Source organism: Salvelinus sp. IW2-2015, linkage group LG26 (assembly GCF_002910315.2).
Source record: "Salvelinus sp. IW2-2015 linkage group LG26, ASM291031v2, whole genome shotgun sequence".
Classification (NCBI taxonomy): Eukaryota; Metazoa; Chordata; class Actinopteri; order Salmoniformes; family Salmonidae; genus Salvelinus; species Salvelinus sp. IW2-2015.
In genome coordinates this window covers 45806120-45820882 of record NC_036866.1, presented here as the reverse complement: position 1 = coordinate 45820882, position 14763 = coordinate 45806120, and the positions used below count along the sequence as shown (strand labels likewise).

The following is a 14763-nucleotide window of genomic DNA, read 5'->3' as shown; positions in this document are numbered from 1 at the left end:
TGACCTGGTCTCCACAATCACCTGACCTCAACCCAATTGAGATGGTTTGGGGTGAGTCGGACCGCAGAGTGAAGTAAAAGCAGCCAACAAGTGCTCAGCATATGTGGGAACTCATTCAAGACTGTTGGAAAAGCATTCCAGGTGAAGCTGGTTGAGAGAATGCCAAGAGTGTGCAAAGCTGTCATCAAGGCAAAGGGTGGCTACTTCTGAAGAATCTCAAATATATTTTGATTTGTTTTACACTTTTTTTTTGTTACTACATGATACCATATGTGTTATTTCCTAGTTTTGATGTCTTCACTATTATTGTACAATGTAGAAAATAGTAAAAAATAAAGAAAACCCCTTGAATGAGTAGGTGTGTCTAAACTTTTGACTGGTACTGTACATTTAATTAAAATGACAATTCAAGACCAGTAAAACTTGCATGTTGTTTTTTTAAATGTCAAAGTACTGACATTTTGAAAACATGAATTCCATTACTAATTCAATGTGTGGTTGACTGCCACATGTCCWCATTTATGGCTAAATGGCCTGCTTATGTAACCTCCAGTCTGGAGTGTGTACCTGTGGCCTATCCTTTCTATCCTATCCTACAGCATTGCCTCTACCCTGGATGCTAACTAGGGTGCAGTGTTGGGGAGTAGTGAACTACATTTAGCTCAACTAGTCATTTAATTGACATTTTGCAGTAGCTTGGTGGTAGTGTTTTCAGTAGTCAATTCCTTATTTTTTGTCGCCATGTAGCAGTGTAGCTAACTACTGGAACTACAGACTACTTATTTTACAAAAATAAAATATGGTTGAAGGCAAGACTTTATTTTCCAGCATCATATCTGCATAATTCTCACTTGAAACATCATTTTTGTGTTTAATAGGCTAAATTACACATTCTGGTAACATTTAACTCCAGAGTGATCTGTTCTTGCAATTTGAAGTCTATGACATTTCTGATTTAGATATGATAATTTATCACAAAGTAGTTTGGATGTACCTTTTCAAAATAACTTTAGCACAGTAAAATATATTTTTCTGAAGGGTAGCTTTAGTGTAGCTTAACTTATTCCAGTGTGAAGTAATTGGTAGCTTGTTAAACTATACAGTATTTTCAGAGTAGCTTCACTAAGTCCCCATGTCCTACTGGGGAGAAAAGGGGGGTTGAGAGAGACGTGGCCAATTCCCTTCCATTCGTGTTGAGACCGCGTCAGTACAGAACATGGCATCTGGTGTTATTATGGGAATTATGACCGTGAGGCTAACTGTGGTCCACTATGGTCCCACTGCGGTCAGGCTCTTGTTTGTCTCTGTATGCCATGTGGGGGACACRCAGGCCTTGCTTTTAACATACACACACTCTCTCTCTTTCTCTCTCTCGCTCTTACACACACAGTACTCACACATGGCAAAAGCTAAAGCAGGCAGTGAGCAAGCGTCAGCGTTGACGAGAAAACAGCCTTTATCTTGGAGTGGAGTGATGTTGACTGGAGGGAGAGCCACCAGAGAGCTGTGTTTTGACAAGAGGGCTCCCGAGTGGCGCAGCGGTCTAAGGCACTGCGTCTCGGTGCAAGAGGCATCACTACAGTCCCTGGTTCGARTCCAGGCTGTATCACTTCCGGCCCTGATTGGGAGTCCCATAGGGCGGCGCACAATTGGCCCAGCGTCGGCCGGGGTAGGCCGTCATTATAAATAAGAATTTGTTCTTCACCGACTTGCCTAGTTAAATAAAGGTTAAATCTAAAGAAATTAAATAAAAAATGATGGTCAACCCCAGGCTGCTCAGGACCCATTGTAAATTCACAAAATAAAACACAATGTGGTGCAATCACAGCAGAGTGCAGTACGGTCCGGCAACCTTCTAGCGACTCTCCAAACCACTGAGAGGCTTTTTACATTATAGACTGCATGGCTGAAAATCCAGCATATGTTTAGGGATCTCTGGCATGGCAAGGTTGACATGGAGCTTCTTGTCTGTGTTTTAGCCTTATATTCATAATGGGATAAACAAAAAGGCTACATCTCTCTGTAATCTGTTTCTCAATAGTATACATAAGTTACTTGAGTAATGTGGATCAGTGTGTCCTGTCAGGGACTGCGGTAAGGTGAGAGAGGCAGAGCGGGGACGTACGTGTTCACAGACGCTGTGTAGCAGGGCCCGGGGCAGCAGTTTGAGGGAGCCCCTCCCCAGTGCCTCCTTCTTCCTCTGGACACTGAACATGTGGAGCTCCTTCTTCTCCTCCTCACTGAGAGACTGGCAGTACCGCACCTGGGGGGAGGGAGGGAAAGKGAGGGAGGGAGAGAGAAGAAACAGTCAAACACAAGGGAAAGTGGACTTTTATTGTACAACACAAACAGAGCAAAGAGTGACAACCAACATGAGGGAGTGGAGTCGACGTCAAACTAGAAGGAAATAGGTATTTTAGYGTTTTAGTAAAACACACACAGATCAGTCCTTCAATCATCATAAGACAGAGGGAGAGTTGAGCTGCATACCAGGGCATGTTCAACAAAGCCATCTATTGCCCTCCTCATTGCCCTTCCACCTCCGTCATCCCCACTCCAAACCTCCACCCTAAACCTAAGCCTGGCTTAGCTCTGACTGAGAACTATTTTATTTTTTTAACACCCCCTTTTTGATGTCTCCCTCCGAAACCGCTAACAAGGGAAAGCAGACATGAACAGTTTACACAAACAAGGGTTGTGTTTAGAGTGAAATCACGAGAGGGCGAGCAACAAAGAGACAGGGTAGGCAGCTCATGCAGTGGTGCCACTGTTAGTGGTGGTGGCATAAAGACTTTCTCTTTCAGCAGCGCCCCCCGTCCCACAGTTCTGTCCCCATAATGCCCCGCCGTCCCACAGTTCTGTCCCCATAAAGACCACAGCTATGACAGGAATCCTGCTAGCGGGGGCTCCCAGCAAACATCGTCAAATCTTTAAGTCAAAAGATGTATTGTGCCCACGCCATTTCAGTCTGTGACCCAGCGTGGGACCAAGGGACTAAAAACTCTGTGACGCCGCCGACGCGAATGTCTTGTCCTCCCACGCATGACCAGAATGGCGTGGAGCTATAGGTGACAGGGATGGAGTGAATTCCATTTCAGCTCAAGCAACTGGAAGTCAAATAAAATGTTGTTGTTGCTTGGAGAATTGGACTTGAAGTTTATTTCTAGTCTGAATTGAAATAGAATTGACACCAACCCTGGTAGGTAGTAAGGTGGTCTTAAACAGCGGTTAACTAAAAGGCAGTGAAGGACAAGGGTCGGACACAGCTCTTCAAACAACATTGAGTCCAAAAAAAAGGGGATGGGAGGGATGGATTTGGGGGAAATGGGTGCTGTCCTTCTGTGAGACCTGCACTGTTACGATGCCTTTAATGAGAGGGCTCACTGGGATGCATTTTATGACACATACATACACACACACTATAGACACACACACACACAGTTTATGAACTACACATAGCCATGCATGCACATACACACACAAACTCTTTGGGGTCTATCACTTACCTCGTTGTCATGTGGAGGCAGTTGATACAGGAGTTGTTTGATTCGGAACTTCTCTCCGGGACTGTTAACATAAGGTACCTTGTCCTCAGGCAGACAGGAGAAATACAGCTGGACCTGGACCATAGACGGCAAAAGAGAGATGTTTAGAGACAGTAACACATTCATCTTTCTTTTAGTATGTGTATTTGATCCTTGCGAGGGTTGAACCTTGGCGTTGGTAGCGCCATGCTTCCACCTACCACACAAACAAATTAGCCCGGGAGGGTTGCCTATACTGTGAAGTAACACGAAAATCAAATGTTCTTGGTCACGAACATAAAAACAGCCCTGACCCTTTTTCTAGTTCCCTGTTTAAAGAAGAGCACCTTCACATATTTCTCTTAACCTATTTCACTGTCCCAGATAGATGTTATTCAGTACATTAGGAATAATAATATACCTACCCAGACTGTCCCTGGATAATGGSCTGCGTGCATGTATGTTCGTGCGGTGGGTGTGTGCGTGCGTTTGTGTATCCCTACCCTAAAAGCTAGCACATCGCGGGCTCCTTTCTTGCGAGACAGACAGACTTGTCAAGCACCACCCCAAAGCCACTTAGAGACAGGATGTGTATATTTTTATTTACACACTCGGCATGGAAAAGTCTGCTAGTGATTAGTAGAGATCTGGCAGATCAGATGCTGGAGAAGGCCTTTAGTCGTGGATCAGGCCCCCATTGCTCACCCCGTCCTGCTGGTTKCTGGCAACACCAGGCTCAGCTTGGAGCGGGCATCGCCACGGCTGCCTTTTACAGGCCTGTCACAAACAGAGTCCACTTGTGTTATGTGGCACTCTCCCAAATACTGGGGAGGCCTCCTTCCCTTCCTTCTCTCATCGGTCTCACTCTCTCCCTCCCTTCCCTTACTCCCCTCACTCTATCCCCCTCTCCCTCCCTTTTAAAAAGCACACATGGAAGCAATGAAGGGTGATCGGGGGAGAGAAAGATAGAGAAAGGGGAGAGAAGGGACCGAAGCAACAGGGACACCCTGCCTCTAAAGCCTCTCCCCTTTGTGTGTAAATGCATGGGTTAACTGTAATGCCTTTACAGCAGCTATTCTATGGAACAGCCCTGTAGTGCCCGTTATGGGGTGATCACTACAGTGGAGAAACACACAGCCCTGGAGGAAGGGCGTCTGTCAGTGTACTGTTCTGTAACCCTTGGCCTGGGGAGGTGGATATGGGGGGCAATAGAGCAGCAGGAAGCCCCCTCTAAACAGGAGACAAGAACATCCCACCTTTTTATCTGGTGTCTGTAATGACCCTTCCTCGTAAAGTAGCCTTCAGTGGTGGTCAACGGCCCAGAGGGGCAAAGTAGTAACCAGCCCAGTGGGCCCCAAGGGGTCAAAGTGCCACGGTGACAGTTAAACAGTTAAAGACAGGCAGCTTTGTCCTGCTTCAGGTTGACAAGCCCTCCCGCTGCACTGCCCACCACCCCAAAAACCTGAGGAGGCCTGGTAATTTACCTAATGGAGTTATGACAAGGAGAATAATCACAGAGAAAGCTACTGTGGTATTTTTCAGCTCCTATCTAAACAAGCGAATCTGCTTCCGGGCCTTTTGCGCAGGTAGCATAGTGGTTAGAGCGTTGGACTAGTAACCGAAAGGTTGTAAGATCGAATCCCCGAGCTGACAAGGTAAAAAATCTGTCGTTCTGCCCCTGAACAAGGCAGTTAACCCACTGTTCCCTGGTAGGCCGTCATTGAAAATAAGAATTTGTTCTTAACCGACTTGCCTAGTTAAATAAAGGTAAAACAAAATAAAAAATAAAAAGTTGGTAAGAGCATGACACTAGAAACGGCAAGGTCCTGGGTTCAATTCCCACAAGTAATCATCACATACTGCTTTGTGTCATTTTGTGGAACAGCGGTTGTATTGCATACGTGACATATTAGTGGCATATAGTGTTGAATTTAAGGGGCATGCATTAGAACTGTGTAGATTCTGGCGCGTCTCACCTGTTCTGGTCTGAGGCCGGGCGGCACCCAGGCGTACTCCTCCAGGGCACATCCGGAGTCGTCGTCTGACGTGGAGCTCCTCTGGAAGCCATAGTTCAGTCGACTTTTGACCTTCTGCTCCATCACAGCCCGTGGGCCCCGCACCCCGACCTGGTAACCACACGCACTCTCCAGGTTCATCACACGCCACGCCTTCTACTGCAGAGAGAAAGAAGGAGAGAGGAAGAGAGAGAGAGAGGGATGTGTTACTTCAGGGCGAAAGTATAAGCTCTTCACACTACTGAGTCGAACCGAGCCAAACCAAGTTGTACTGATATGGACTGGTAACCCATCCACTATAGTTGCTATAAAACACGCTGAACCCCCCCCCCCCCTATCGTTCCAGGAATCTCAGTCTCAGCAGTCACTGAGTCACTATACCACCACTTTCATGTGGGATGTTTTCCCCGAAAGGCGCTGAGGGGATCTGGGTAACACTTAAGTTCTTCTGGTGACGATTTGCCTTTACGATTCACAAATCACAATGGTACTATTTTTGCCATTGTGGCAGTGTTTCGTCATGATGGGTCCCCCTCGTGTGGCTTGGGTCGAAAACCATTATAAAACCCCTCCCAGTTTGCAAGTTAATTTTATGAGGTGATGTCTTGACTTGTCGTGAGACCTTTACAGACTGCTTGTATTACAGTACCTGAATTCTACATCGACTTCGACAATGGACTGCACATTCCACCTTCATACTGTAATTACTTTTGCTTTCAGCACAGACGTGAGAGCAAAACCAGGCCGAGCAGACTCACACTTTAAAACCTCACCTTGTCACCGTATCTGTACAGGACATGCTTCAGAGACAGATGAGTTATACACTGAGTGTACAAAACATTAAGGACAACCGCTCTTTCCCTGACATAGTCTGACCCGGTGAATCCAGGTGAAAGCTATGATCCCTTATTGATGGCACTTAAATCCACTTCAATCAKTGTAGATGAAGRGGAGGAGATAGGTTAAAGAAGGATTTTAAAGCCTTGAGACAATTGAGACATGGATTGTGTATGTGTGCCACTCAGAGGGTGAACAGGAAAGACCAAAGATATACAGTCGTGGCCAAAAGTTTTGAGAATGACACAAATATTAATTTCCACAAGGTTTGCTGCTTCAGTGTCTTTAGATATTTTTGTCAGATGTTACTATGGAATACTGAAGTATAATTACAAGCATTTCATAACTGTCAAAGGCTTTTATTGACAATTACATGAAGTTGATGCAGAGTCAATATTTGCAGTGTTGACCCTTCTTTTTCAAGACCTATGCAATCCGGCCTGGCATGCTGTCAATTAACTTCTGGGCCACATCCTGACTGATGGCAGCCCATTCTTGCATAATCAATGCTTGGAGTTTGTCAGAATTTGTGGGTTTTTGTTTTTCCACCCGCCTCTTGAGGATTGACCACAAGGTCTCAATGGGATTAAGGTCTRGRGAGTTTCCTGGCCATGGACCCAAAATATTGATGTTTTGTTCCCCGAGCCACWTAGTTATCACTTTTGCCTTATGGCAAGGTGCTCCATCATGCTGGAAAAGGCATTGTTCGTCACCAAACTGTTCCTGGATGGTTGGGAGAAGTTGCTCTCGGAGGATTCTTTATTCATGGCTGTGTTCTTAGGCAAAATTGTGAGTGAGCCCACTCCTTTGGCTGAGAAGCAACCCCTAATCTTCATTCCATTTAATCCTGATGCTTTACTGTTGGCATGACACAGGACTGATGGTAGCGCTCACCTTGTCTTCTCCGGACAAGCTTTTTTCCCCGGATGCCCCAAACAATCAGAAAGGGGATTCATCAGAGAAAATGACTTTACCCCAGTCCTCAGCTGTCCAATCCCTGTACCTATTGTAGAATATCAGTCTGTCCCTGATGTTTTTCCTGGAGAGAAGTGGCTTCTTTGCTGCCCTTCTTGACACCAGGCCATCCTCCAAAAGTCTTCGCCTCACTGTGCATGCAGATGCACTCACACCTGCCTGCTGCCATTCCTGAGCAAGCTCTGTCCTTTAAGTGCCTTTTGGCAAACTCCAAGCGGGCTGTCATGTGTCTTTTACTGAGGAGTGGCTTCCGTCTGGCCACTCTACCATAACGGCCTGATTTGTGGAGTGCTGGAAGATTCTCCCATCTCCACAGAGGAACTCTGGAGCAATGTCAAAGTGACCATCGGGTTCTTGGTCACCTCCCTGACCAAGGCCCTTCTCCCCTGATTGCTTAGTTTAGCTCTAGGAAGAGTCTTGGTATGTTCTAATCTTCTTCCATTTGAGCATGATGGAGGCCACTGTGTTCTTGGGGASCTTCAATGCTGCAGAAAGTTTTGGTACCCTACCCCCGATCTGTGCCTCGACACAATCCTGTCTCGGAGCTCTACGGACAATTCCTTCAACCTCATGGCTTGGTTTTTGCTCTGACATGCACTGTCAACTGTGGGACCTTATATAGACTGGTGTGTGCATTTCCAAATCATGTCCAATCAATTGAATTTACCACAGGTGGGCTGCAATCAAGTTGTAGAAACATCAAGGATGATCAAYGGAAACAGGATGCACCTGAGCTCAATTTTGAGTCTCATTGCAAAGGGTCTGAATATTTATGTAAATAAGGTATTTCTGTTTTTTTAATTAGCAAACATTTCTAAAAACTTGTTTTCGCATTGTCATTATGGGGTATTGTGTGAAGATTGATGGTCATTTTTTTTTTTAATCCATTTTAGAATAATAACGTAACAAAATGTGGAAAAAGTCAAGGGGCCTGAATACTTTTGGAATGTACTGTAAGAGCCTTTGAATGGGTAATGGTAGTAGGTGCCAGGCGCACCGGTTTGTGTCAAGCGCTACAACGCTGCTGGGTTTTTCACGCATAACAATTTCCTGTGTGTATCAATGTTCCACCACCCAAAGGACATCCCGCCAACTTGACACAACTGCGGGAAGCATTGGAGTCAACATGGGCCAGCATCCCTGTGGAACGCTTTCGACACCTTGTCGAGTCCATACCACGACGAATTGAGGATGTTCTGAGGGCAAAAGGGGGATGCAACTCAATATTAGGAAGTTGTTCTTAATGTTTTGTACACTCAGTGTAGCTCATCATGACGCTATGTCTCTCTCTCTCGGGTAACATATGTAAGGCTAAAGCAATGGTCGCATCCCAAATGGTGCCCTACAGTATATAGTGTGGTACTTTTGACCAGAGCTCTATGTTTAAATGTAGTGCACTATATAGGGAATATTCTCTACAGCTGAATAATGACGCTGGAGGGAATAGTGGCAGTTTTACGGGCTCCTGACCAATTGTTCTATTTTGTGTATTTTTTCATGCTGATCTCAACTTTTTTGTACGTAATGTTTCCGCCAACGTTTCCTATGACTGAAAAGAGCTTCTGGAGTCTCGAAGGTTCTGCTCGCCTGAATTCTGACGCTAGGGGTCATATATATATATATTTTTTTAAATAACGTTCCCAAGGTAAACGGACTATTTCTCAGGTCCAGATCGTAGAATATGCATATAATTTACGGATTAGGATAGAAAACACTCCAAAGTTACCAAAACTGTCAAAATATTGTCTGTGAGTATAACAAAACTGATTCTGCAGGCGAAAACCTGAGGAAATATAACCCGGAAGTGATWATTTTTTWTWTWTTTTTATCTGTGTTTCCTGGCCCGTCTTTCTTCCATTTAAAGGGTTATCAACCAGATTCCTTTTCCAATGGCTTCCTCAGGCTGTGASCATAGTTTCAGGCTTTTATTTTGAAAAATGAGTGAGATTTTTCAAAAGCAGTCAGGTGTCCTCAGCCTGGGCGCGAACCCAGAGTCTCTGGTGGYACAGCTAGCGCTGCGAGGCAGTGCCCTAGACCACTGCGCCACCCGGGAGGYCCCTCCATTTTCTTTTTCTCTCTTATTGAGTAGGTTACGTCCGGTTGAAATATTATCGATTATGTTTGTTAAAAACAACCTGAGGATTGATTATAAAAAACATTTGACATGTTTCTACGGCCATTACGGATACTTTTTGGAATTTTCGTCGAACAGAACRAGGCTTTGGTTTTCTGAACATAACGCGCAACCCAAAATGCGTTTTTTTGTTATAAAAGTAATATTTATCGAACAAAAAKAACATTTGTTGTGTAACTGGGAGTGATTATAAATGATTATAAATATTTTTTGTAATATTTTGCGCCCTGCAATTCAGCGGTTGTTTAGGAAAATGATCCCGTAAAAGGGATCCGTAGCGCAGAGAAGTTAAAATACCTCATGATAAGTTGTGGACCATGTTATTTACCAAAATACTTACCATTTTTATTTTTACCACCACAAACCGATGCTAAGACCGCACTCAACAAGCTGTATAGGGCCAAAAGCAAACAAGAAAATGCTCACCCAGAGGCAGTGCTCCTAGTGGCCGGTAACTTTAATGCAGGAAAACTAAAATCCGTTTTACCTAATTTCTATCAGCATGTCACCTGTGCAACTAGAGGAAGAAAAAAACTAGATCACCTAACTATATCCTCCTTATTCCTACTTACAAGCAAAAACTCAAACAGGATGTACCAGTACCAGATGACTGAAGCGGTCAGATGAAACAGATGCTAAGCTACAGCGACTGGAATATGTTTCCGAGATTCATCCGATGGCATTAAGGCACATCAGTCACCGGCTTCATTAATAAGTGCATTGATGATGTCGTCCCTACAGTGTGCGTACGTCCATATCCCAACCAGAACCAATGGATTACAGGCAACATCCGCACTGAGCTAAAGGCTAGAGCTGCCGCTTTCAAGGAGCGGGACACTAATCCGGACGCTTTTAAGAAATCACGCTACACCTTCCYACGAACCATCAAACAGGCAAAGCATCAATACAGCACCAAGATTGAATCCTACTACACCGGCTYTCATGCTCTTCGGATGTGGCAGGGTTTGCAAACTATCACGGATAACAAGCTGTCCAGTGACGCAAGCTTAACACACAAGCTAAATTCCTTATGTGCTTGCTTCGAAGCTAGCAACACTGAACCATGCATGAGGGCACAAGCTGTTCCGGACGACTGTGTGATCACGCTCTCCGTAGCTGATGTGAGTAAGACCTTTAAACAGGTTAACATTCACAAGGCCGCAGGGCCAGACGGATTACCAGGACACGTTCTCAGAGCATGCACTTACCAGCTGGCAAGTGTCTTCACTGACATTTTCAACCTCTCCCTGATCCAGACTGTAATATTTACATGTTTCAAGCCGACTCCCATAGTCCCTGTGCCCAAGAACGCCAAGGTAACCTGTTTAAATGTCTATCGCCCAGTAGCATTCACATCTTTGGCCATGAAATGCTTTGAAAGGCTGCTCATGGCTCACATCAACACCATCATCCCAGACACTCTGGACCCACTCCAATTTGCATACCATCCCAACAGATCCACAGATGACGCAATCTCTATTGCACGCCACACTGYCCTTTCCCACCTGGACAAAAGGAACACCTACGTGGGAATGCTGTTCATTGACTACAGCTCAGTGTTCAACACCATAGTTCCCTTCCAAACTCATCGCTAAGTAAAGGATTAAACACCTAACTGCAACTGGATCCTGGACTTCCTAACTGGCCACCTCCAGGGGTGAGGRTAGGCAACAACACATCCGCCACRCTGACCCTTAACACGGGGGCCCCTCWGGGGTGTGCTTAGTCCACTCCTGTACTCCCTGTTCACCTACGACTGCGTGGCCATGCACGACTCCAACACCATCATTATGTTTTCAGACGACACTACGGTGGTAGGCCTGATCACTGACGTCAATGAGACAGCCTACAGGGAGGTCAGAGACCTGGCAGTATGGTGCCAGGACAACAACCTCTCCCTCAACGTCAGCAAGACAAAGGAGCTGATCGTAGACTACAGGAAACGGAGGGCTGATCATGCCCCAATCCACATCGACGGGGCTGTAGTGGAGCAGGTTGAGCGCTTCAAGTTCCTAGGTGTCCACATCACTAAGGAATTATCATGGTCCACTCACATCAACACAGTCGCCTCTTCCCCCTCAGGAGGCTGAAAATATTTTGCATGGGCCCTCAGATCTTCAAAACGTTTTACGACTGCACCATTGAGAGCAACTTGACTGGCTGCATCCCCACTTGGTATGGCAACTTCTTGGCATCCGACCGCAAGGCGCTACAGAGGGTAGTGCGTAAAGCCAAGTACATCACTGGGGCMAAGCTCACTGCCATCCAGGACCTCTATACCAGGCGGTGTCAGAGGAAGGCCCTAAAAACTCTTCATTCTGCTACCGCACGGCAAGMGGTACCGATGCACCAAGTCTGGAACCAACAGGACCCTCAACAGCTTCAACCCCCAAGCCATAAGACTGCTAAATAGTTTGTCTTTGACCTTTTTTGCACTAACTCTTTTGACTCATCACATACACTGCTGCTACTGTTTATTATCAATCCTGTTGCCTCGTACCACTGCACAATGACTCTACTGGTAACCTGTGTATATAGCCACGTTATCGTTCCTCATTGTGTATTTATTCCTTGTGTTATTGTTTCTCTATTATTTCTATTTTTTCCCTCTCTGCATTGTCGGGAAGGGCCCGTAAGTAAACATTTCACTGGTAGCCTACACCGGTTGTTTACAAAGCATGTGACGAATCAAATGTGATCTCTCTATATGAGGCTAATAGATAGGATGTACGATCTCAAGATAAAGGGTTCCTCGCTGTAGCTCTGTATTAAATAACAGTACCCTGGCCTTAGTAGGCACAAATCCCTGTGGATCCCAGAGCCATATGAGGAATGTCCAAAGCCCCTCTTTGCCCCTCTCTCTCCTTCTTTCCTTCCCTCGCTTCTTCTCCTCGGCTCTTTGTTTTCCAACCTGCCAACAGCGAGAGAGGGAAGAGGGTGTCTGTCTGTCTCTCTGATCATCCTTTATTYTTTGGAATGGATATAGGGAAGAGACAAGAGGGGACTCGGGGGAGGCCAGGGACGAGGAAGAGAGAAATGGATGGATGGATGGAAAGATGGGGACGACAGAAGAGTGGACCCTGACACGGAGAGATAGAAATAGGGCAGATGGGATCAAAGAATGACTCGCYGCGACGCTGACCCACCACACGCATGCACAAACACACCCACACACACACGCACACAGCTGACCGGCCACACAGGAGAGCAGTGTGCGTCTAGGGGGATACATTGAGAAGTGGAAAAGCAAGGGGACTACTCTGTCTTGTCACTGAAACCACTGAGCTGAGGCAGCAGAAGGTTTCAGGACCTCCTCAGTTCTTTGCGTGTAGCCTACATTTCAAGAGAGCAGTGACAAAACAGCTTTGACCTACAAGACATTTTTGCTCTGTAAGGATGGAAGGATTCGTTAGGCATACAACATTCAAGTAGCAGTAGTACAGTTCTGCCAATACTAGTACTGCTGCAGCGGCGGCGACTACAACTACTACATACTATACAAATGCTACTCTGAGCTGTACAAGTCATGCTGAAAGGCCTTGTATGACATACAGGCATGGAGTAAATGAATAGGCAGTTGTGGCCATTTCTCAAAGGAAGGGCCACAGCTCTACAGCTCTGACTGTGAGACTCCACAGCCCTCCCCAGCCAGTGGCCAGCACACCCCGCTTGTACCCCTGCTTCCACCCCCCACGGCTAGGCAGGCACACAGGGCTGGGGAGAGCTGTGGGGACACAGCTGAGAAAACCAGCCACACTTGACTGGTGCCTTTGAAGAAGTCAGGCGTGACAGTGGTGGGCCAGAATTCACTCTCTCAATTAAATTAAATGAAATTCAAGGGCTTTAATGGCAAGGGCTTTAATGGCAATGTTAACATATGTCTCATGTGTTAACATTGCCAAAGCAAGTGAAGTAGATAATAAATAAAAGTCAAATAAACAATCAAAATGAACAGTAAACATTACACTCACAGAAGTTCCAAAAGAATAAAGACATTTCAAATGTCATATTATGTATATATACAGTCTCTCTCTCTCTCTCTCTCTGTTTTATCTCTTTCTCTCTCTCTCTCCGTTTTTTTATTTCTCTCTCTCTCTCTCTCTTCGTTTTTCTATTCTCTCTCTCTCCGTTTTTCTATTTCTCTCCTCTCTCTCTCTCTTTTTCTATTTCTCTCCCTCTCTCTCTCTGTTTTTCTATTTCTCTCCTCTTCTCTCTCTCTCTCTTGTTTTTCTATTTCTCTCTCTCCGTTTTTCTATTTTCTCCCTCTCTTTCTCTCTCTGTTTTTATATTTCTCTCTCACTCTCCGTTTTTCAATTTGTCTCTCCGTTTTTCTATTTCTCTCTTCTCTTTTTCCTCTCTCTCCGTTTTTCTCTCTCTCTCTGTTTTTCTTTCTCTCCTCTCTCTCTCTCTCTTTTTTCTATTTCTCTCTCTCTCGTTTCTATTTCTCTCTTCTCCGTTTTTCTCTCTCTCTCTCTGTTTTCTCTCTCTCTCTTTTCTATTTCTCTCTCTCTCTGTTCTTTTCTCTCTCTCTCTCTCTCTCCGTTTTCTATTTCTCTCTCTTCTCTCCGTTTTTCTATTTTCTTCTCTCTTCTCTCTCTCCGTTTTTTATTTCTCTCCTCTCTCCTTCTTCTTTTCCTCTTCCTCTCTCTCTCTCCGTTTTTCTATTTCTCTCCCTCTCTCCGTTTTTCTATTTCTCTCTCTTCTCTCTCTCTCTCTCAGAATGGCATATATGCATGGATGCCTGAGTGTGGTTCTCAAACACACACGCACACACACAAAGACAGATATGCAAGCAGGCAGGCAAGCGCGTCACACACACCCCTCCACTGACAAGAGGCCAAACTGTTTAAGTGTCAGCTGTATGCCCGCGTCCTGTTTCTCGTTTAGTGCACTCTCTGTGAGATAGAGAGAACACACACACACACACACACCACACACACACACAGCAGCACAGTCCGCATGCCTAGTGCCTGGACCTCTGAGAGGAATGAGTGATTAACTGCCCAGCACAGGGCAGGCAGACAGCCAGACAGGCACTACCCAAACAGCTATTATATACCACAGACAGCACTCCACTTTAAGGACAGCTGCCTGCCTGAGCACCCTTCCTCCCAATAACCCATATCTCACTCATGCCAACACCTGGCATGCCTGCCCCTCCACAAGGCTGCTCACACACACACAACAAGACACACAGTGCATCCACTCAGACACGCGCATGATGGGTGACGCCTGTAGAAGTGGATGCTTCAGCGTTGTACCCTGATGCTGATGGTTT

At 45.6% G+C, this 14763-nt stretch overlaps 1 protein-coding gene across 2 annotated transcripts in view; it reads right to left on the bottom strand.

The window, feature by feature from the left end:
• The window catches only part of prickle1a (prickle homolog 1a), a 49929-nt gene that overhangs the window by 6349 nt on the left and 28817 nt on the right, over window positions 1–14763 (bottom strand). For both annotated transcript variants that reach the window (XM_023971792.2, XM_023971791.3), the window contains exons 2-4: window positions 5501–5698; window positions 3507–3620; window positions 2126–2263 (exon numbers count right to left, since the gene is read on the bottom strand). In XM_023971792.2, coding sequence (XP_023827560.1) covers window positions 2126–2263; window positions 3507–3620; window positions 5501–5680 — 432 coding nt within the window. In that variant the 5' untranslated portion in view covers window positions 5681–5698. The remainder of the gene's footprint in view (window positions 1–2125; window positions 2264–3506; window positions 3621–5500; window positions 5699–14763) is intronic.